Source organism: Octodon degus, unplaced genomic scaffold (assembly GCF_000260255.1).
Source record: "Octodon degus isolate 3935 unplaced genomic scaffold, OctDeg1.0 scaffold00162, whole genome shotgun sequence".
In the NCBI taxonomy this organism is placed as follows: domain Eukaryota; kingdom Metazoa; phylum Chordata; class Mammalia; order Rodentia; family Octodontidae; genus Octodon; species Octodon degus.
Window position 1 is genome coordinate 943,077 of NW_004524738.1, and position 11,958 is coordinate 955,034.

Genomic DNA, 11,958 nt, shown 5'->3' on the forward strand with positions numbered 1-11,958 from the left:
CAAACTGCTAAAATCTAACATTTTTAAACAATAACGGGGAGGGGGCACTGAGGGGCACATTGGCTTTCGTGGGATTTTTATGGATATTTCTGCTTTTCTTTACGCCTCTCCACAATTTTTTTTTATCAGTACATTTTAGATGCATAATGATAACATTCATTATAAGGAATTTGTACCTGTAGAGGATGTATCTTCTACTACTTGATGTGAATATAAACACACCATATTTGCCGGGTGTGCCATGCCGGTCCCACCCCTGGGGAACACTGAGATGGTGATTGAGACTGGGCGCGGTGGTGGCCCAGCACTTGGGAGGCTGTTAACAGGAGGGTTACTTCAAGTATCCCTGTAGTGAATTCATTTTTTTTTTTTTTTTTTGGAACTGGGGATTGAACTCAGGCCCTTGCGCTTGCCAGGGAAGTGCTTATTCCACTGAGCCATCTCTCCAGCCCCCTAAATGCATTTTTTAAAAAAGAAAATGGCCATTAAGGACAAGCTGATTATAAGACAAAAGCCTCACTAAGATGACCCCTTGATTCATTAGTCTCAGTGGAGGCCACCCAGCCAAAGAGACTCCACGCAGCCAGCCAGCGGAAGAGACTGTCAGAAGGTATTTGCATTTGACTGTGAAGGAGCTGGGGAGCTGGCAGAGAAGTAGGAAAAAGTCTATTGAATGCCCACCGAAGCACAAACAAGAATCAGGACCATTTAAAACAGTTGTAGAGGGGCTGGTAAGATGGCTCAGTGGTCTAAAGCACCTACTTAGAACAAGCTTAGCAAAGCACAGGGACCGCAGTTCAATCCCCCAGCACCATATGCCAGCCAGCCCCGCCCCCTGGTGGGCTGAGATGGCCACACACACACACACACACACACACACAAATAATGCAGTTGTAGAGAGTGATTATGAGAATCAAGTGAAATAATGTGGGAAACTTCGTGAAATAGTCACGTGTTAATTTTTATTCCAGGGTCCACAGCAAGTGAGCAGCACAGTCAGAAAGACCCAGGGAGCAGGGCTGGGTGAGGTGGAGCAGCGCTGGGTGAGGTGTACCTGGCACCCCAGGGAGAGGCTTTCATTTCATTTGAGGGTGCCTATTGGCAGCCACCCCAGTTTGCAGAAAGCCAGAGTGGCTGGGAAAGGAGTGTTCAAGGGAGAGGGGGCTTCCAGGGAGAGAGAGCCAGCAGTTCAGTGCTTTAAATGCAGTACTGTTGGTGTACTTTACACCTTCCTGGTGTTAGAGAGTTTTACCTTTGTATTAATAGTTCCTCAGGATCATGCTGGGAGCGTTGGTTTCTGCACTGTCCTGGAGATGGCCTTGGGTAGGAGCGCATGGATGCGCACCCTTGTGGGACCTGTCCTAGGGTAACCGGTGGCGCTTCCTCTCCTCCTGGAGAGAGTCTCTCCTTTCTTCCCTTGGTGAGTCTGCGTCTTGTCACACTCTTCCTTCCCCTTTGTTCTTTTCCACTTTTCCTGCTTCTTAGCTTGTACCTGGAACCTGGCTTCTGTAACTCCCAGTGCTGTGCGTTTCCTCTCTCTCGTTCCTGGCTTGGAGTGCTAAGCTTCAGAGCCACTTTCAGTTTTCAGTCTTACTGCACCCAGGATTCTCCCATATACAGTTTTGGAGATCTAAGAGTGGCTAGTGTGAATCACTAATTCACACAGTACTTGTGCGCACAAATCTGGCTTCTCAAGCACAGTGGGAAACCATCTCCATAGAAGAATTCCAGCTAGTAAATTCAGAATGGTGGAACTAGAAGTCACTATTTCACTTGATTGTATAGTGAATTGTCCGTCAATACTAAGATGGTGGAAAGTTGACGAAAAACTTAGTTGTTTTCATTTTGTTTTGTACTTTGAAACAGGGTCTCACTGCGCAGTTCAGGCTGACCTTGAACTTGCAGTGATTCTCCTGCCTCAGCCTTCTGGGTGCTAGGATTCAGGCATGCATGAGCATGCCTGGCTTGGGATGTTGTTTTTTTTTTGCAGAACCGGGGATTGAACTCAGACCCTTGTGCTTGCTAGGGAAGCGCTTATTCCACTGAGCCATCTCCCCAGCCCCTTGGGACGGTTTTTGAGTGGAAGGATTGGGCTGACTTCCCTGAACGCACTAATTGACAATAACATTAAAAGTGGGACAGGTAGGGGGGCCTGGCCTAGCTCAGTCCTTTGAGTGGCTGCTTCCACAAAGCTGTCAGCCTCAGGTTGCTGGAGTTCGAACCCCACAACTCTCCCGCTGGCCAAAAGTGCCCTGAAGGCATTCGAGGAACCAAAAAAAAAAAAGTGGGACAGGGGCCAAGGAGGTAGCTTAGTAGAATAAACTCAGAATAAGGTCCTGAGTTCAATCCCTGGTACCACAAAAAATAAATAAATAAATAAAATAAATAATAATAATAAAATAAAAGTGGGACAGCCAAGTACTGTGCTGTATACTGTGATATAGCACAGGGGTCACCAAACTTGCTGTAAAGGCTTTGATAGTAAACACCTTAGGCTTTGCAGGCCATGGGTCTGTTACAACTACTCTGCAGTCTTAGCTGGAAGGTAGTTATAGATAATAGGCAAATGAATGGGTATGTGGCTGTGTTTCAGTAAAAGTTTTTGCCAAACAGTGATCAGCCATGGATTTGGCAGCAGACCCCTCATGTAATAGGAAATGTACAGCACCAGCTATGAGGTATCCGTGCCCAAAACGAAGCTGAACTCACATCAGCTCAAAGTTCTTTGTCTTATCATACTTTTCAGAAAATACAAAATAAAATAAAATAAAAAAAAAGAGGGAAAGAAAATACAAAGGAACAAGTTAAATGACATGAAGAAGCAAGTTAAATGACAGCTCCATCCTGCGTGGGACATTCTATATGACAGTCTTGTTTCTCAAGTAAATCAGTGCATGAAAACTGAGGTGGAAGGGGCCTTACTGAGGGATAAAATGTAGACTTAGAATTCATTGTAAAGTTGATCTTTGAGACAATCAGATACATGGGGGCCAGGGAGATGGCTCAGCAGAATAAGCGCTTCCCTGGCAAGCGCAAGGGCCTGAGTTCAATCCCCGGTTCTGGAAAAACAAAAAATTAGAGACAATCAGGGGCATTTGAATATTAAATGCTTTTACTCTAATATGCAAGTGTATTGTAGTAGGTGAGTAGAGGTAGATGAGTGGCCAAATGTTGCTAATTATTGAAGGTAGATGATAGAAACTTGGGGATTACTGTACTGGTCGCTACATTTTCCTTCTCTGGCATTGTTCATAGTAAGTTAAGTGTACTCCCTCCCGAAAGTGTGTGGATGCATACATGTGGGGGGTAGTTGCATTAGGAAACATAAGGAAGAGCTGAATGAAAAATAGTTTATACAGGTGGAGGGATGTGGGGTTTTATTGCTGAGGGTATTCATTTTAGTAGTGGTCCATCCTTTGTTTTCTCAACTGAAATTCCTCTATCATTGTTTTCACACTGTAATTTCAAGTACCAGTCCCTGATGGCATGTGGCACGGGTCTTCATTATGCCACTTAAATTTGTTCAGAACAGAAATCTAATTACTTTACTGAACTGCTGGGTGATTGCACAAAGACCCTAGATGTAGGTGCTAAGTCTGCTGGCCAGTGTGACAGACCCTTTATTTTAAAATTACGTATAGCGCAAAGCAAACAGAGGAAATATATACAGAATAACAAGAACTTCTACTTTTTTAAATGACTTAAGGGAAAAGCAGGTCCCATGATTAGTTTGAGATGCAGAGCAGCGAGTTGGAACAAATAGCTGCGTCTGTGGACACATCGGTGGAATGCGAAGAGGCGTCACCATAACCTACATTTGCCTCTGCCGAGAGACTTGCAGCTGACTGCATGACTCATTCCTTTGCTGAGGGGTGAGGTAATGCGAGGGTGATGTCATCTCTACCTGAGCCGCATGCATAGAGCTGGCTTCTCGGGCTCTCAAGGAAAAACACCATCTGCTTTCACACAGCAGCCGGAAAGAGTTTTCAAAGATCGGTGCAAAGGTCAGCAGCCCTCCGATGACTCATCCGCAGCCAATTAGTGAAGAGCAGCTGTTTAAAAGTGAACTTTGAAAATCATAATCCAGAAATATGGCCTGACGGTTCAGTAGTGGCTCATAGCTCCTCTCTGTTGTTTTGCGTTTACACGTACTCTGTTAATGCTGTTCAAGACTTAAAACACAGCTGTTTTCTCAGTGTGATCAGTCATATCAAACCTTCTTGACTGTTCAGACTGTATTCTTTCACGGTTCTGAAGATTCGATCCAGGGCTTGAACTCCTTAGTCTTCCCCCCTCCACAAGGCATTTTTATTTTTTGATTTGAGATTGGGGTCTCACTGCTTCCCAGATAGAAGTTAAGCTCCCTCAGACCCAAGCCAGGCCCTCCTACCTCGGCCTGCCTCAGCGCTGACGACAGCCATGCACCACCATGGCCAGCCTAAACTGTATTTTTCAAATTTAAGGATTTTTCTTTGTTTATTACTGTTGTAGGTGCATAGATCATTCTCAAAGCAAAAGCGAACGTCAGTCCACATTAGTTTGGCAGTTGCTTTTCACACAGAAATTATTTACTGTTCCCTAAGGAGTTATAGCTGCTTGAGGAGAAAAATGATTTTTAATGGAAGGAGAAATGAGTCAAAATAAATAGGGTTTGCTACAGAGCCACTTTCTCTTAGTAATGTACACTTGCTTTCTCTTTATACTAAACCTAATATTACCGTTGAAGTGGTCAGAAAATTGAAATACTTTCTTTTTTTTTTTTTTAAACTTTAGCATGATTTAAAGCTAGTGTTGTAAATGTGGAAGGTAGAGATCTGTGAACTTGATTTTTAAAAGAACTGATTCAGTACTCACAATGGGAGATGATGCAGACTAAATGTTCCATGTCATTACTGTTGAATATGTTTTCTGAGACTCAAATTTGTTTTAATGACAACTTTGAGTTGCACATTCTAGAGAAAAAAGTATCAGTTTTTAAAAAATAAGCCTGTTACCTATAATCAAGAAATATAAGAAAGCTAGGAATAAATGACAATGTTAAAACTCTAGGTGATGTTCGGTGCCACCCATAACAGTGTCTACTTGAGAATTTATGAAAGATCAGAAGTTTTCCCTTAAACAGTAAGCAATATCATAGCGGTGCACACCTATACCTCAGCGCTCTGGGAAGTTTGAGCCCAGCCTTGGCAACTTGGTCATGCGTTGTCTCAAAATAAAAAATAAAATAACTGGTGCTGTAGCTCAGTGTGAAGGCTGGAGGTTCAATCCCCAGTGCTGGAAAAGAGAGAGAGGGAGAGAAGGAGAGATGGAGAGAGGGGGAGAAAGAAAGAGAGAAAATGAATTATGATGGTATGATGGCTGGACATGTCAATGCATGCCTGTAATCCCAACACGTGGGAGGCTGAGGCAGGAGGATTGCTGTGAGTTTGAGACCAGCCTGGGTGACTAAGAGAGCACAAAGCCAGCCTGACCTATAGGCAAGACCCTGTCTCAAAAAGATGGAAAAAACCCCAAATTATGATGAATGCATCTTCTGTTTAGTGGCATAATGTTTTACATTTAATTGTAGAGCGTCTCAAAGACTTGTGAGCTCCCCTCTTTTTTTTTTTCATTTATTTATTTATTTATTTATTGTGTGTGTGTGTGTGTGTGTGGCCAGCTCAGCCCACCAGGGGGTGGGGCTGGCTGGCATGTGGTGCTGGAGGATCGAGCATCTATCTCCAGGGGCCAAGGAGATAGCTCAGTAGAATAAATGCTTGCCTGGCAGGGGCAAGGGCCTGAGTTCAATCCCTGGTTCTGCCAAAAAAAAAAGAGAGAGAGAGAAAGAAAAAGAAAAATTCAAACTACAAGGGGTTGTAGAAATTAAACTGATGCCCAAAAAGCAGAGGGCTCCCTCATATACAGCAGGTCTGCCTACGTCTGCCTGGTCATTGCTTTGTCATTTACTGCAGCCATGGCCCTCCAGCCGCTTGTTTTTGTGAGACATTTGGCAGTAAGTTAAGTACACCCCTTGAGCATCACTCCTAAATGTGTACGCGTGAGTCCTACTGGTCAGTCTCTTGGACAACCACAGAGCAGCTAGCAGCTCCCTCAGTTTCTGTCGCGCAGCGCGTCCTGCATTTGCGCTCTGCCCGCTGCCCAAATAACCATCCTGTGTAGTCTCTACCCCACGGTGTCTGTCCCAGCACCAGCTGTTGCATTTATTTGACATATTAGCCTTTTTAAACATGGACTTTTTGAAGAACACAGTCTCTACCTTTTTATTAAAAAAAAATCTAGAAAAGGGTCAGGGAGATGGCTCAGTGGAATAAGCGCTTGCCTGGCAAGTGCAAGGGCCTGAGTTCAATTCCCGGTTCCGGGAGAAAAAAAAATCTAGAAAATTCATCATCTTGTGCTTGTGGGACACTTCTTTGTGAGTAGATTCAGATTGTGCAGTCTTGGCTGAAGTGTCAGAATTGCTGTCTGGTCCAGCCTTTACTGTGATGGTTGCAAAATGCTGCTTTTTCCAGCTCCAGGTCGTCCTTTTCCTTTTCTTACTTATTTTATTAGGTTTTATATTGCTGTGGACTCAAGCATTCCTACTTTTAAAATTCAGTACTTATTCTGGTGCTTTCGTTGTGTCAGATTTGCCTCATGGCATGCCCTGTACTTTTTGAACTCATGCTTGCTTCTTTTTTGAATAGTAAGATGCATAGTAAGATGCCTGTCTTATAACTATCTCTGTCCTGAAATCATTTCTCTAAGAAGCTGTGTTTCCTTTTGGTGAGGAATTAAAATCTGGACCTTAGGTTTGAATGTATTACTTTTAGAGCCACTGTATAAACAGAAATACATAGACATTACTAGATCTGAGAAATAACTCCTTAGGTGTACAGTGGACAGTTTTTTGAGAACATGATACTGTCTCAGCTTTAGTTACCACAAAAAAGTGGAGTATTACTGAATAGGAAGATTCCTGTTAGTAAACTTATGCTGTCAAACCTTTCTTAGATTTCAAAGCAAACACATAGGTGAAGCCCCAGTGTCCAGGGGGCGGAGAATGAGACAGACGGTGGTAGACCTGCTACCCTGAATGCTGTGTGGGTGCACACGCCTTAGGTTTGCCCCATGGGGACAAGTGAAAGGCTGGGATAGGAAGGCGCTTGGAGGTCATATTTAGGGAACTTTGAATGTCCTCCAAAGGATTTTGAGTCTTAGGATTTGGGGTCTTTAGCAAGAAGAGAGCCACTGAAGATTATGAATGGTATCGTAACAAGCTTAACTCTGAGTGTGATTAATCTGGATGATACTTAGAGCTTAGATTGAGGAAATTTCCACTTGATAATAGAGGCTGTAGTAATAGTTCACACAAGGGACAGTGGAGATGAAGTAGAATAGGACAGGAAGAAGTAAGTTAGGGCTGTGATTTTCAGTCTGCATTCCAGAACCCCAAGGGTTGGGACCCATGGAGGGGAAGGGGGAGAGTGTATGTATTAAGGAGCAGGTTGGAATTGAGTCCCTGCTCAGGAATTTTCAAGGAAGTGGGGCTTTGTTCTACTGCTGAACAACAAAAACATGTAAAGAAGTTTTTTATTTTGAAAAAGGTAAGGTCATCCTTCGTTTGGAGGTTGTTTCTATTATTTTTTAACTGTACTTCCTTAATATTCCATTTTCCCAAAGTTTTGAGCTTGGATGATTGGAATTTTGTGTCATGGAGTAAAGTGGACCAAACACTTTTTTTTTTTTTTTGGCCAGGTCAGCCCGCCCTGAGGGCAGGGCTCGTGCAGCTTGTGGTGCCGGGGATTGAACCATGGTCCCCTGTGCCTGCCTAAGCGTTCCCAAGCAGGCGCTTTAGGCAGCATGAGCTAACGTTTTTATTTTAAATGGCAAAGGTCACAAAGCCATGCACTGAGAGTCTTATGCAGGAAACAAGGAGTTCCTGGTCAGAACTCTTGGCGTCATCCTGGATGCCAGCTTTGACTCAGCCCGCCAGGGAGGCCCCTGCTGGTTTGATTCTGGCGCAGCCCTCAGCACTGCGCCAGTCCCGCTGCTGCCAGCTGATCTCACGCCTCTGGCCACCTCCCGCCACTGTCACCTGTCGGCCCGTCCACTTTCCTTGTGGCTCATTGGTCATGAGGTGTGGCTTATACTCCCCCCGAAAGCCTTTGCAGAGTCTGCTCCAGTCAGCTTGGATAACTCTCTGCTGTTGAGGTCTTCACCAGCAGAGCAGGACGCACCTGAGCTCTTCTTGACAGTCCCCTCCCCACAGACCCCGAACGTGTCCAGTCCTCTTTGCCTTGTTCTGGTTCTCTCTGTGACACTTGTCACCTGCAGTCCTCTTTCTTGTTTATTTTGTTGTCTCGACGTCAGGGCTTAAACTCCACAAGAAGGGTAGTTTTCCATTGGTTCTGCAGCTTCTCTCCTGGCCACCGCTCTCGGCGTGCCTGGTACATAGGTGGCCCTTCACAGGCGTTGTTCAGAGAAGGGAGGACAGCTGAGGACACAGATCGGTCACTGGGCCGAGTTCCCAGGCATCTGGCCTGGGGAGGGACCAGGGTCTCCAAACCTGTGTTCCTGGGATTGGAGTCTGTGACCGTAATTGGCTTGGATGAAATAGCCGCCTCCCCATATTGCATTTATTGTCTGTGAACTAGAAAATCGTCCTTAGACCCTTAATGGCTTGAAGAACTGCAGTGGTAACCTCTAGACCTCCCTGCGCTCCCACTCTGTCTCTTGGTGACTCACCTGTCACCGTGAGAGCTTGTTGGTCCTCGGCAGAATTTAAGAAAAGCGAAACAAATCTGTAGGTCCTAGAAGATCTGGACGTTGTCAGTTACTTCGCGTTGAGGGGCGCGCTGCTTCGTGCAGCGCTCGCCCAGAGGCTGGGCAGGTCGGGCCTGAGCCCCCAGCTCGCAGCTGCTGCTCCTGACGCTCTTGTGGCCCTTGTAAAAGCTGCCTTCTGTTTCAGGTATTTGGGAATAAGATGATCATTCCTTCCCTGGATGGAGATCTCTTCCAGTGGGACCGAGATCGCGAGAGCATGGAAACCGTTCCTTTCACAGTTGAATCCCTTCTTGAATCTTCTTATAAATTTGGAGATGATGTTGTTTTGGTTGGAGGCAAATCTCTCACTACCTATGGCCTCAGTGCATACAGTGGAAAGGTGGGTAAAAATGTATTTGTCTCGGGGAAATCTGAATAACTTGGGCTAGAAGAAAACTTCTTAAGCTGTATTATAAATAGTTGAAGCTTATGATTTTGTCCTCAGGGTAGCAGTTGTTTTCATAACAGAACTGGGAGGGAGAAAGAGGAAACTAAAATCTGTGTAAGATAAGAATAAACAGCAGCAGAGCCAATAATAGCAGGAGGAAGAGAATATGGCCTACTGTGTCAGGTACTTCTGTATTTTTATTTTTAAGATGAGGCCTTAAAAAAAAAAAAAAAAAAAAGATGAGGCCTTGCTGTTCAGGCTGGCCTTGGAACTCTCAGCAGTCCTCCTGCCTCAGCCTCATGAGTGCTGGGATTATAGCCATGTGCCACCTCCTCCCCCCAGCTTCAAAGAAGAACTTTTAAGTATGAAAACATTAGAAAAAGTTGGAGTTTTTCCTTTTTGTAAAATGTATTCGGTACAGGGTCTCACTATGCAGCTCAGACTCAGTGCTCCTCCTGTTTTCAGCCTCCCCAGCGCCGGGTGTCAGGAAAATCAGTGTATCTTATTTTTAATCACATATTTAAATATAGATATCACATAATGGGTTCAATATTTGAAGGAAACAGGTATTAGCTTAAATAAGTGACTTTAATGATTTAAAGAAAGAATAAGTGGGGCTGGTGAGATGGCTCAGTGGTCTAAAGCACCTACTTGGAACAAGCTTGGCGAAGCACAGGGACCGCAGTTCGATCCCCCAGCACCACATGCCGGCCACCCCGCCCCCTTTTGGGCTGAGCTGGCCACACACACATAAATGGATAGATGGATAAATAAATAAATTAAAAAAAAAAAAGAAAGAAAGAATAAGTGAGAATAAGATTTAAAGAAAGAATAAGTCCTGCATGGCATGTGGTGAGAAGTTTTGTAAAAAGCAATACCTCTGTCATGTAGAATTCTGAGGTTGCTTTTTTTTTTTTTTTTTAACTCATCTGGAATTTTTTTTTTTTCAAAGTTTTATTGATAAACAGATAGCAATGAGACAGTTTCATATCAAATCGGAAGTACGGTTTCAACAAATAATACACTGCATATATTCTTCTTAGTGGTTAATTGCTGTACAAGATGCGGACTTGTGATCCTATTTACAAACTTCATTAGAACATCATCTGGAATTTTAAAGATAATGTTAGGGTATCATAAGTGGTTCTCCATTGTTTTTTAGATGTTCCATGGAAAACCTCCAAATGAGACTAAGTCCTTAAAATCATTTCCTGAAGTCAATATTTGTAGGGTTGATGATTTTATGAGTTGACAATTTCACCAATACTTGTTTTTTTTTCATAATTTTATTGATAAACAAATAGCAATGAGACAGTTTCAAATCAAATCGCTAGGACAGTTTCAATAATGAACACAGGGCTGGAGAGATGGCTCAGTGGTCTAAAGCACCTACTTGGAACAAGCTTGGCAAAGTAGAGGGACCACGGTTCAATCCCCCAGCACCACATGCCAGCCAGCTGCGCCCCCTGGTGGGCTGAGCTGGCCAACACACACACACACACACACACACACACACACACACACACACACACTAAATAAATGTTAAAAAAAAATAACGAACACACTGCATACATTCTTCTTAGTGGTTAATTGCTGTACAAGATTCACCAATACTTCTTATTACTTGGGTACTTCTTACACATTTCTGCGACTTCCTTTTAACTTCTGAGCATTGTAGACGCGTGTGCAATGCCTCCGCTCCCCAGGACTTGCGGCCCACCCTGATTGCAATCTCTCTGTCCAGGTGAGGTACATCTGTTCCGCGTTGGGCTGTCGCCGGTGGGACAGCGACGAAATGGAAGAGGAAGAGGACATCCTGCTCCTGCAGCGCACGCAGAAGACCGTGCGAGCTGTCGGGCCTCGCAGCGGCAGCGAGAAGTGTGTATCTGGAGGGTGGCCGCCGGGTTGCTCAGGAAGGAGTACCCCGCAGACCAGACCCCGCAGGGCTGTCCTGGAGGAGGCTCTGTGAACTGTACGGGTGCCCGGAAAGGACACTGTTCTTTTAAGAGAGACGCAGGCCCTAGATTAAAATGGCTTCGAGGTTATTAAATGCTGCGCCCACCGTCTTCCATGGGCTTCAGGGTGCAGTGTCCAGGAGGTCCGCAGCCTGGTCTTAGGCTAATGGCATTTCTCATAGCAACCTCGATAGCAGCGATTCTTGGCGGAAAGCTCTTGAAACAAAGCTAATGTGTTTTCCTTAGGCTTCGGCCTGATTAACTCTGTAGTTCTATGTAGTAGGTATGTTTATAGATCACCTATTATCTCAGATTAGAATAATCATTTAGCCGGGGAGATATCTCAGTAGAATAAGCACCTGCCAGGCAAGCACAGGGTCCTGAGTTCAATCCCTGGTACCACAAAAAAAAGAATAATCACTTATTCTTTCCTTAAATCATTAAACTCACTTATTTAAGCTAATACCTGTTTCCTTCAAATATTGAACCCATTATGTGATACCTATATTTAAATATGTGATTAAAAATAAGATACACTGATTTTCTAAAACCTAACTTTTAAGTTTTATGTTGTGTGTGGGGTAAAAATAACTTTCAATCCCATCTTTATCTTTTGAAAATGAGCCAGGGGCCCGGGGAGATAGCTCAGTAGAATAAGCGCTTCCCTGGCAAGCACAAGGGACTGAGTTCAATCCCCGGTTCTGCCAAAAAAAAGAAAGGCCAGACTTTCAGCCTTTGTCAGGTCTGATCAGTAGAAGTCAGGTAACTTTCTTGGAAACTGTTCTTGAACCCATTTAATGATGTATCCTTTCT

At 44.2% G+C, this 11,958-nt stretch overlaps 1 protein-coding gene across 1 annotated transcript in view; it reads left to right on the top strand.

Moving 5' to 3' along the window:
- Eif2ak3 (eukaryotic translation initiation factor 2 alpha kinase 3) overlaps positions 1–11,958 on the top strand; it is a 91,178-nt gene that overhangs the window by 38,622 nt on the left and 40,598 nt on the right. Inside the window, 2 exon segments of the mRNA XM_004649100.2 lie at positions 8,948–9,142; positions 10,935–11,068. Coding sequence (XP_004649157.2) covers positions 8,963–9,142; positions 10,935–11,068 — 314 coding nt within the window. The 5' untranslated portion in view covers positions 8,948–8,962.